Source organism: Triturus cristatus, chromosome 4_1, assembly GCF_964204655.1.
Source record: "Triturus cristatus chromosome 4_1, aTriCri1.1, whole genome shotgun sequence".
NCBI lineage: Eukaryota > Metazoa > Chordata > Amphibia > Caudata > Salamandridae > Triturus > Triturus cristatus.
In genome coordinates, this window is record NC_140585.1 from 306450954 (window position 1) to 306463227 (window position 12274).

Here is a 12274-nt window from a genome sequence, read left to right on the forward strand (position 1 = left end):
TTTGTGTGTACTTCCCACAAAGTCCTCACATGCGGTTCCTTTGAAGGACTCACATGCACTTCCTTAGAGGAGTTTACATGCAATTCCTCTGCGTCTCATGTGCAATTCCCACAAGGCCATCACATGTGGTTCCTCTTAAGATCTCACATGTACTTCTCCAGAGGACTTTACATGCACTTCCTCTAAGGGTTTATGTGTACTTCCCACAAGGCTCTCACATGTAGTTCCTCTGAAAGACTCACATGCACTTCCTCAGAAGACTTTACATGCACTTCCTCCGAGTCTCATGTGCAATTCCCACAAGGCCCTCACTGGTGGTTCCTCTGAAGAACTGACATGTACTTTTTCAGAGGACTTTACATGCACTTCCTCTTAGGGTTTTATGTGTACTTCTCCAAAGGACTCACATGCGGTTCCTCTGAAGAACTCACATGTACTTCCACAGAGGACTTTACATGCACTTCCTCTAAGGGATTTGTGAGTACTTCTCCTAAGGACCTTACACGTGGTTCCTATGAAGGACCCATGCACACACCCTGTGAGAACACCACATGCACTTTCTATGACAACCAGACAATTGCAGCACTCTGCTCTTGTAGCGCTGCCTCCTTCCTAGATTAGCACTACACATCTAAGAGTGAACTATGGGATCTTTGGCCACACCTACATTGAATCCAAGGCCCTGTGATGCGCAATCGCAACCTTGCATTTCCTACGGCACCACCACCCCAAAGTGGCGGTGACCTGACAACCACCTCTTTCACCTGTGCTTCTGTAATGACTTCCCTGACCCCACCCTGGAATAAAAACAAGGTGCACTTACCCTACGACAACAATGATAAAATCTAGTAAATTCCAGCCGTTGCGGAGGTACGCGTTGGGATGGAAGAGAAGGCCGTATGCGATGACTTTTAAAAATGCTTCCACTGTAAAAATGATGAGAAAGAGATACTCCACTCGCTCCTGCAAGAGAAGAAAAAACAGGAGGTGTTACTCTTTTTTTACTCTTTGCTTTGGTGAGATGTTTTGTTTTCTGCTCATGTCAGCAAAGCACACAAAAAGCTGCATTTAATCAATGAAGCACACAATGGCACAGGCAGATGGCTCTTGGCAATACCTAAATTGGTCTGTGTGAAATACTACAAAGGACACCCAATGTTTGCTGGGTATGGTGGCTTAGTGGACTAATGCATCCACTGTAGGGGTCTGTGTTCCACCTCATGCTCAAAGGTTCAAATCCCAGCGTGTCCACTCAATCTTTCCTCCATGTGAGGTCGTACCGTTGGGTAAACATCTGTTATTCAGGGTAAACAACCGTCACCCCGCATGCTATTACGACGCGGTTGTAACAACGACCGTGTTGTGACAACGCGTAACATTACCCCGGAAGTCGTTACAGCGACTTGTGGAGGGGGGAGAAGGTGTTGGATTTAAAATCCAACACCTTCCCTACAGTCCGCACAGACTGGAGTTGGAATAGTACATTTTACTATTCCAACATCCAGCGCCCCCCCTCCGCAAGTCATTGTATCGACTTGCGGGGTAATGGTATGCGTTGTTACAGCGTGGTCGTTGTAACAACCGCGTTGTAACAACATGGAGGTTAATGGTAATGCGGGTAAAAGAGGCCTTTTTGTTATTCACTGCCAAGATACCCATGAGTGAATATGCACTTTAGAAATACACATGTAATGTTTAAGTGAGATAAAGTAGAGGAAGGAATATATAATACTCAAAGAAAACATTAATGAAGAATTCTCTAGAGACACGGTATTCAATATTGGGCCAAAAGAATCCATGCCAGGTTCCCAAATATCTACAAATTGCACATATAATTATAAAATTGGACGACTTTATGTAGCCGGTGCTTAACCTGAAAATTTGCCATTGAGTGTTGTCGACCAACGTTGGACACCTCTAGGCTAGGCTTAAGGAAGCCATAACTATACAATAACAGGAAATTATTTTTAAAAAATGTGCAAAATTCATAACTGTTCCTTTTTTCTTGGTGACCGATTTAGTTGGATAAGTTTGTCCAGTTTTTGTCTCACGCTTCTTTCTGGTTATGATATATCTTTGTATTTTAGCAGAGAAGTAGGGATCTTAATTAAAAAAACAGGTTCCCCCGCCCGTTCAATTTTCCTGGGACCCTTGGTTGCAATGTACGAGCTCTCTGGGCATTCCTGGTAGGGTGACCAGATGACTCCATGTCGCGTGAACAAAACTTTTCCTGTTCTTTTACAAATCTTTGTTCTCACGACAGTGCGTCCAACTAGCTGAACTGAAAGAAAGGAAGAAACACTACAACTCCCAAACTGCACTGATTTTTTTAAATGTAAAAGTCAGCAGTGGATCAAGGAGTCCCACTGACATGGAGTCATTTGGCAACCTTTATGACTGGGCATGTGATCTGTCGTCCCCATTGCCCAGTTACAGCCCATGTGGCATCAGGGGGCAGGCAAAGCTGGACGGACATTCTCCTACGAGATCAGCCTGCCATTGATGTCACGCGGTGGCACATCGGGAGCAAGGTGCATAGCCCCTGCTGTGTTTCATTTAACATCTTGGAAATTGAAAATGGTCAAAGGAGGGTGGGGAATGACCAAAAACGTAGTTGGGGCGGTAGAAGGGCAGAGGCGAGCAGGCTAGATGGTTATCGAGAGACAACTGGACAGGTCGATGCCTTCAAGGGACAGGACAGAGTTACTCATATGCCATATCCACTGTTAGGAGGGATTGGTTTACTGGAAATATCTTGGGTTTCTCAGTAGGCCAGCTCAATTCCGCTTGACAGCACAATGTACACTAGCAGTAAGGTGAAGGAAAAAAGACAACTTCCCTGGTTCATGCTCACTTGACATGTCTCCCTGATACCCAGATGTCATGCGCTAAAGATATGCACGTGGTATGTGCACAGCATGAATCCACCCGTGGCAGAGGACCAACCATTATAATAAATGGGGTGACCCAGTATAGTGTCAAAGGACCTGGGTATCGATTGGTAAGAAAATCAATTGGTCCTAGACAATCCTACTTACACTGAAATTAATAACAGTAAGTGAAATAAGAAAAATCTGCACGGCTGTGGTAAGCGCTTAAATCATATAGTTGAAAGAGTACGTAATATAAAAGCACATGCCACAATGATGACTCCTAAGGAAAAGGCACCCAAAAGGCAATTCAATTGTAAACATTAGTTTATTTCATGATAAATCATATGTATTAAATGAAAAACATACATAAACTCAGGGACATAGTGTTCAGCATGTAATGCCCAAAAGGTTACCGCCAAGGAAGGAGAAGGTGAAGATCCTCAAGAACATTTGGAGAAGAACAGTTAAAAAACACTAAAATACGAGGGATGTGGCTATGATTCCCAACACGGCCAGTATCCCTACTGTAGTAGGCCTGCCCCTAAACTAAATAGCAATCCGAGTTTTAATAATTATTCCTTGATTTGATGCACAGTGCAACTTCATCTGTGGCTTGGGTCAGAGGGGAATAAACGTTGAGTGCAGGCCCACTGGGGAAATGTCGACGTTTCGACCCTGACGCAAAAGGGTGAGTAGACTCCTCTGCTGTGGGTCTTCATCAGGACAGGGGGAGGGGAACCTCTGTTTAACCGTGTCTAGTACGATGCCCCCAAACGGTGGGTAATCCCTTTTGCGTCAGGGTTGAAAGGAAAAAGGAAAGCCCGGACAAGAATGCACCAACACACCTGAAAACAATGATTGGTAAAAGGAAAGCCTTGACTAGAATGGACCAATACACCTGAAAACAATGATTGGTAAAAGGAAAGCACTGACAGGAATATACCAACACACCTGAATGATTGGTAAAAGGAAAGCCCTGACTGGAATGGACCAAAACAATGATTGGTAAAAGGAAAGGCCAGACTGAAAAGCAGACTGGAAAGCACCAGCACACCTGGTAAAAGGAAAGCCCTGACTGGAATAGACCAAAACACCAAAAAACAATGATTCGTAAAAGGAAAGGCCAGACTGGAAAGCAGACTGGAAAGCACCAGCACACCTGGTAAAAGGAAAGCCCTGACTGGAATAGACCAAAACACCAAAAAACAATGATTCGTAAAAGTAAAGCCCTGACAAGAATGCACCAACACACCTGAAAGCAATGATTCGTAAAGAGAAAGCACTGACTGGAAAGGACCAACACACCTGAAAACAATGATTTGTAAAAGATGAGCCCGGACAGAAATGGACCGACACACCTGAACACAATGATTCGTAAAAGGAAAGCCCTGACAGGAATGCACCAGCACACCTGAACACAATGATTGGCAAAAGGAAAGCCTCGACTAGAATGGACCAATACACCTGAAAACAATGATTGGCAAAAGGAAAGCCTCGACTAGAATGGACCAATACACCTGAAAACAATGATTGGTAAAAGGAAAGCCCTGACAGGAATATACCAACACACCTGAATGATTGGTAAAAGGAAAGCCCTGACTGGAATGGACCAAAACAATGATTGGTAAAAGGAAAGGCCAGACTGGAAAGCAGCCTGGAAAGCACCAGCACACCTGGTAAAAGGAAAGCCCTGACTGGAATAGACCAAAACACCAAAAAACAATGATTCGTAAAAGGAAAGCCCTGAAAAGAATGCACCAACCCACCTGAAAGCAATGATTTGTAAAGAGAAAGCACTGACTGGAAAGGACCAACACACCTGAAAACAATGATTTGTAAAAGATGAGCCCGGACAGGAATGGACCGACACACCTGAACACAATGATTCGTAAAAGGAAAGCCCTGACAGGAATGCACCAGCACACCTGAACACAATGATTCGTAAAAGGAAAGCCCTGACAGGAATGCACCAGCACACCTAAACACAATGATTTGTAAAAGGAAAGCCCTGACAGGAATGCACCATCATACCTGAACACAATGATTTGTAAAAGGAAAGCCCTGACAGGAATGCACCAGCACACCTGAACACAATGATTTGTAAAAGGAAAGCCCTGACAGGAATGCACCAGCACACCTGAACACAATGATTGGTAAAAGGAAAGCCTTGACTAGAATACACCAATACACCTGAAAACAATGATTGGTAAAAGGAAAGCCCTGACAGGAATATACCAACACACCTGAATGATTGGTAAAAGGAAAGCCCTGACTGGAATGGACCAAAACAATGATTGGTAAAAGGAAAGGCCAGACTGAAAAGCAGACTGGAAAGCACCAGCACACCTGGTAAAAGGAAAGCCCTGACTGGAATAGACCAAAACACCAAAAAACAATGATTCGTAAAAGGAAAGGCCAGACTGGAAAGCAGACTGGAAAGCACCAGCACACCTGGTAAAAGGAAAGCCCTGACTGGAATAGACCAAAACACCAAAAAACAATGATTCGTAAAAGGAAAGCCCTGACAAGAATGCACCAACACACCTGAAAGCAATGATTCGTAAAGAGAAAGCACTGACTGGAAAGGACCAACACACCTGAAAACAATGATTTCTAAAAGATGAGCCCGGACAGGAATGGACCGACACACCTGAACACAATGATTCGTAAAAGGAAAGCCCTGACAGGAATGCACCAGGACACCTGAACACAATGATTCGTAAAAGGAAAGCCCGGACTGGAATGGGTCAACACACCTGAAAACAATGATTCGTAAAAGTAAAGCCCTGACAGGGATGCACCAGCACACCTGAACACAATGATTTGTAAGAGGAAAGCCCGGACTGGAGAAGTTACTTCATGGTGCCATGGAGTCATCCGACAATCCTACAACCCAAGCTGTTTCGGCACGGAGCAGAGCCGCGAGCATCAAACGCACCAGAGCACTTAAGAGGCCGCTTGCTAACCACTCCCACAGGCATGTCTGGCTTGTATTCAGAAAGAGCTGAAAAAACACACCAGCTCTCTTCTCCTCGGCGCTCGCGCTCATTGAAGCGAAAGTGGTTCGATCGCCGCCTTTTGTCACGCATGGCCCTCCGTATTATTGCTGTGAATAAGGCCCGCGCTCGGGAAATTGCAGGAATAATTTCGCCCTGGACTTTATTGGCGGGAGTGACTGCCATTTACACAATAATAAGAATTGGCTAAAACGGGATGTCGGCGGGACCGTACATAAAAATGTAATATTCCTAGGCCGTAATTAGGGGCCGAACACTGACCAGCTGATGAAAGCTAACTCAAACCAGCGATACCGATGTAGACGGCTTATGGTCAGGGCCAATAGAACTATGCAGCAGGAGAGGGCCAAATAATGCGGCAGTGTTGAGCAAATTATGCGGCAAGACAAGACAAATTATGCTGCATAATGCAGCACATTTGTAATATTAGTACTTCTTTATTTCACCATTTTTAAAATGTGAGAACACTCTCTGGGCATTGGTTGCACCTCATTAGTACCAGTTTAACATCATAATATAGCAATGAGCAACAGAAAGGTGTGCAGTCCAGCGTTACAAAGAACCTTCCACTCAGCGCATTTTAAGTAACTTTTGAACCGTTTGAGCACGAAATAAACATTTTTTTGTTAAAATCTGCAGATAATGCGGCAGATGATGAATTATGTGTCAAATGCGGCAAATTATGTGAAAATCGACAGAGCTGCACACTCACAAAATTCCAGTGGCCCTGCTTATGGTATCCATAAACTGGCTTTATAGAGCGCAGCAAGTTGCTGTCTGTGGCCTCTAGTTGCATAATACTACTAGTCTGAGGTGAGGCTAAAATCAAGGAAAACTAAACACTAAATCAAAAAGGGTTTCAATTCTTCCCCAGTGTAAGATGTCCAGGAAGGAGCTGCTATTTCTTTACATTCCTGGCTTCTTTACTTTCTGTAGTGAACCTAAAATACAGGACCCCAAAAACATATCCTTGGATACAATTCAAGAAAATACAAATGTCTCAGAATGTTTTAAGCAATCTGAGGTGGCAGGAGGCATGCGGTCTGCCAGAAATACAACGGGAACAAGGTAGGGCGACCAACTTTCCATTGTCACTTAACAGGATACTTTCTTTGCCTGTGAGAAAAGACACTGTGTGCCCGTGCAGTGCCCAATCTGGACCAGTGGTTGTCACCACTGCTCATTTTTGGGACTGGTACTTATTTTTACGTATCAGACCCTTACAGAGAGCAAGGGAGGGGAAAACACACAAAATGGAAAGACAGAGGAAGAGGGAAAACCTGCCACAAAGGGAGAAAGCAGGAACCAGACAAAGAGAGACAAGGAGGCAGGGAGTGTCTGGTAGTGGATGTAAGAGATATGAGGCGGTCTTTATATGATGCAGCCCTGGTATTCAGCGCGCCGATATTTACTTGTGAGCTAAGTTACTGGGACTCATTCTTTCACAAATTAACCACTCGCTACATCACAAGACGTCTGTTTGTAGATTCACTAGGAGCACCAGCACACATTATGAGGTTTTCATTCCATATCCACCTCCCCTAAATCAGGCCCTTTAAAAAAATGATAACCAGGGCTAATGCAATTATGTGGCCCTGGAGGACCAAAGTTTGTGTCAGGGTTGACTAAATGATGCAGCAAGGAAAGGCAACATGTGTCACCTTATTATTGGTAACTTCTGATTCGTTTGAGCTTGAAACACATTCTTTTATTAAATGTTGTAGATTATGCAGTAGATGGTAGATTATGTGGTAGATAAGTATGCGTTCAATGTCGCAGGTACAAAAATCGCATAAATCCAGTGGCCCTTGATATGATTTAGCCAGATATTGAGTATGTCGAGTGGAATTTCTATTTGGTACTGCATTTGAGCTCCAGTCCCATTACCCCCTTCTGAAGTAAGTCTTGACTGCTCGCTATTGCCACCTTTTGTAAGAAAGGTTTACAAAAGGAATAACTCTATTATGCAAAGGGATTAAAATAGTCTTCACTGAAACACCAACGGTAAACAATAGTTTCCATCATGGATCCTGCCCAGTAACCACCCATCGCCTTAGGGCCGAAAGAAAAGGTCACACAATCTACTGCTGCCTTTTTTGTATTATGTGAAAATGTTGGGGAGCTCAGAAATAGGCACAGCACAGGTAGCGAATATTATTAAAAAAATCATTAGCAAGACCTCTAACAAGGTGAGCAACTGACTGAGGGCACAGACACCGCCGGTAGGTGTGGTCGAGTATGTTTTAGCCATGGAACCACAACACATGTCATCTAATCGGAACTTTGCCTACATATGCTTGGAGTAAATGTATTTACTTTAATTTTAGGATTTATAAAGCACTACAAACCATCAAAGTAGCTTCAGTGCGCTCAAGCAGCTAACAACGGTATAGGGTAATCCAAAGAGGTGCAAAGAATAACCGTGTTAACCCGGGTGAGGCGTTAAAGCCTTGAGAGAGAAGGTGGGGGGCAAGAAGCAATGAGCACTGTACTCTAAAGCTGGGCGAGGCCAGCAACACAGGGACATTCCCCTAGGTAGGGTGGTCTCGTGGCCCGGCCATCACAATCACTGCCACCCCAGTAATGGGGTAGTTCGAAACGGCGGAACAAGAAGGTAGGTTTTAATCCTCCCCGCCACATGTGGCCAAAATGTGTGGTCCTGAGTAATCACTTTTTGAACTTACTTCCCTACTGTTATTTTTTGTGTTAAATTGGGATTCTGTAGAATTAATCGAAAAGCTCTTATTAAGGGTATGGTCATAAAAACCTGGGCTGGATATGAACTCAAGATTGCAGGAGGCTAAGCACCACATAGTGTCACGGTCTATTCACCAAAAAGCACTGAACACAACATGGGGGAAAGTTATACCCTTTCCAGCAAGTAGTGCCGCACTGCAGTCTCAGCTCTCCTACTTCACCAACATGTTTGATCTTGGGCAAATCATACTGTGACTCTAATATGACGATAAGCGAGCTCTTTGCATCAGGCTGAATGGAAGTAATAATCACAAGGGCATAGTCCATGCCAGGCCCTCATCATGCTTTTCATGCCAGGCACCCAGCATGCTTTTCTTGCACGCATAAGTGCAGGTACTCCATTCCTACAAGCGAATGTGTTCCTGAAAGTGCTTGGTGCAGGACCCCACGTGTGCTGCTGCTTCTCACTCACATAATAAACAAGTGCTTGCTGCTGACAGGCACCTCTTAACAGCTCATAGCTCAAATGCTCCTGGTTACCTTTCGTCTTGCTGCCATGGAAACCACAAAAAGTGGAAATTTTTGTGTCCCGCACGTCTGCTCACTGCAACAGGACAGACCGCCCAAATGCGGGACACACCCGCACGAAGCGGGATGGTTGGCAGCCCTAGACAAAGCACCTTCAAAAAAGTCATACAACAGCAGCTGCAAGGAAGCAGCCATCTCAAGATGTCAGTACAGGAAACAAAGAGGCTGGCATCATTCTTCTGGCCCCATGCTGATGCCCAGGCTAACACGTTGCCACAGGATGGGTAGCACGCGCATGCCACTGTGCCACAGAATTCTTGCCAATCAGTTCCTATTGGGTCCTGCGGGGGTAGGAGGTGTGCACAAGTGCCCGTACATGCCAGTGCTGGAGGCTTAAAGAGAGGCCAACATGTCACAGGGGTAACAAGGACAACTAATGGCAGCAATAACACTGGGACCCAGGAGAAAAGAAGTATTTACAAGGCCAACACTTGCTGCTTTTTTGATGAGAGACAAAGGGATTCCTCGGGCTTCACATCTGCGGATGGAAAGTTTCATCATGAAGAGCAGCGGCGCGAGCATCCCTCACACGCAGAACAGGTGCAGCACAGGCAGCATGGGGTGAACCGGGCACAGGTGTGGCACAGGCAGCATGGGGTGAACCGGGCACAGGTGCGGCACAGGCAGCATGGGGTGAACCGGGCACAGGTGCGGCACAGGCAGCATGGGGTGAACCGGGCACAGGTGCGGCACAGGCAGCATGGGGTGAACCGGGCACAGGTGTGGCACAGGCAGCATGGGGTGAACCGGGCACAGGTGCAGCACAGGCAGCATGGGGTGAACCGGGCACAGGTGCGGCACAGGCAGCATGGGGTGAACCGGGCACATGTGCAGCACAGGCAGCATGGGGTGAACCGGGCACAGGTGCGGCACAGGCAGCATCGGGGTGAACCGGGCACAGGTGCGGCACAGGCAGCATGGGGTGAACTGGGCACAGGTGCGGCACAGGCAGCATGGGGTGAACCGTGCACATGTGCGGCACAGGCAGCATGGGGTGAACCGGGCACAGGTACGGCACAGGCAGCATGGGGTGAACCGGGCACAGGTGCAGCACAGGCAGCATGGGGTGAACCGGGCACATGTGCAGCACAGGCAGCATCGGGGTGAACCGGGCACAGGTGCAGCACAGGCAGCATCGGGGTGAACTGGGCACAGGTGCAGCACAGGCAGCCTCGGGGTAAATCGGGCACAGGTGTAGCACAGGCAGCATCGGGGTAAACTGGGCACAGGTGCAGCACAAGCAGCATTGGGTGAACTGGGCACAGGTGCAGCACAAGCAGCATTGGGTAAACTGGGCACAGGTGCGGCACAGGCAGCATGGGGTGAACCGGGCACAGGTGCGGCACAGGCAGCATCGGGATGAACCGGGCACAGGTGCGGCACAGGCAGCATGGGGTGAACCGGGCACAGGTGCGGCACAGGCAGCATGGGGTGAACTGGGCACAGGTGCAGCACAGGCAGCATCGGGGTGAACCGGGCACAGGTGTGGCACAGGCAGCATGGGGTGAACCGGGCACAGGTGCGGCACAGGCAGCATGGGGTGAACCGGGCGCAGGTGCAGCACAGGCAGCATGGGGTGAACCGGGCACAGGTGCAGCACAGGCAGCATCGGGGTGAACCGGGCATAGGTGCAGCACAGGCAGTATCGGGGTAAATCGGGCACAGGTGTAGCACAGGCAGCATCGGGGTAAACTGGGCACAGGTGTCGCACAAGCAGCATTGGGTGAACTGGGCACAGGTGCAGCACAAGCAGCATTGGGTAAACTGGGCACAGGTGCGGCACAGGCAGCATGGGGTGAACCGGGCACAGGTGCGGCACAGGCAGCATCGGGGTGAACCGGGCACAGGTGCAGCACAGGCAGCATGGGGTAAACCGGGCACAGGTGCAGCACAGGCAGCATCGGGGTGCACTGGGCACAGGTCCAGCACAGGCAGCATCGGGGTGAACTGGGCACAGGTGCAGCACAGGCAGCATCAGGGTGAACCGGGCACAGGTGCAGCACAGGCAGCATCGGGGTGAACCGGGCACAGGTGCAGCACAGGCAGCATCGGGGTAAACCAGGCACAGGTGCAGCACAGGCAGCATCGGGGTAAACCGGGTACAGGTGCAGCACAGGCAGCATCGGGGTGAACTGGGCACAGGTGCAGCACAGGCAGCATCGGGGTAAATCGGGCACAGGTGTAGCACAGGCAGCATCGGGGTAAACTGGGCACAGGTGCAGCACAAGCAGCATTGGGTGAACTGGGCACAGGTGCAGCACAGGCAGCATCACGGTAACCTGGGCACAGATGCAGCACAGGCAGCATCTGGATGAACTGGGCACAGGTGCAGCACAGGCAGCCTCGGGGTAAATCGGGCACAGGTGTAGCACAGGCAGCATCGGGGTAAACTGGGCACAGGTGCAGCACTGGCAGCATCAGGGTGAACTGGGCACAGGTGCAGCACAGGCAGCATCGGGGTGAACTGGGCACAGGTGCAGCACAGGCAGCATCCCGGTAACCTGGGCACAGATGCAGCACAGGCAGCATCTGGATGAACTGGGCACAGGTGCAGCACAGGCAGCATCACGGTAAACTGGGCACAGGTGCAGCACAGGCAGCATCGGGGTGAACCGGGCACAGGTACAGCGCAGGCAGCATCGGGGTAAACCGGGCACAGGTGCAGCACGGGCAGCATCGGTGTGAACCAGGTGCAGCACAGGCAGCATTGGGGTAAACTGGGCACAGGTGCAGCACAGGCAGCATCAGGGCGAATCGGGCACAGGTGCAGCACAGGCAGCATCGGGGTGAACTGGGCACAGGTGCAGCACAGGCAGCATCACGGTAACCTGGGCACAGGTGCAGCACAGGCAGCATCGGGGTGAACTGGGCACAGGTGCAGCACAGGCAGCATCACGGTAAACTGGGCACAGGTGCAGCACAGCCAGCATCGGGGTGAACCGGGCACAGGTGCAGCACAGGCAGCATCGGGGTAAACTGGGCACAGTGCAGCATCGGGGTAAACCGGGCACAGGTGCAGCACAAGCAGCATTGGGGTGAACCGGGCACAGGTGCAGCACAGGCAGCATCGGGGTGAACTAGGCACAGGTGCAGCACAGC

The 12274-nt window shown here is 48.8% G+C and overlaps 1 protein-coding gene across 1 annotated transcript in view; it reads right to left on the reverse strand.

The window, feature by feature from the left end:
* Positions 1–12274, reverse strand: part of CACNA1C (calcium voltage-gated channel subunit alpha1 C) — a 2189932-nt gene that overhangs the window by 1012693 nt on the left and 1164965 nt on the right. Inside the window, exon 4 of the mRNA XM_085652198.1 lies at positions 824–963. Within this exon, the coding sequence (XP_085508324.1) occupies positions 824–963 (140 nt within the window). The remainder of the gene's footprint in view (positions 1–823; positions 964–12274) is intronic.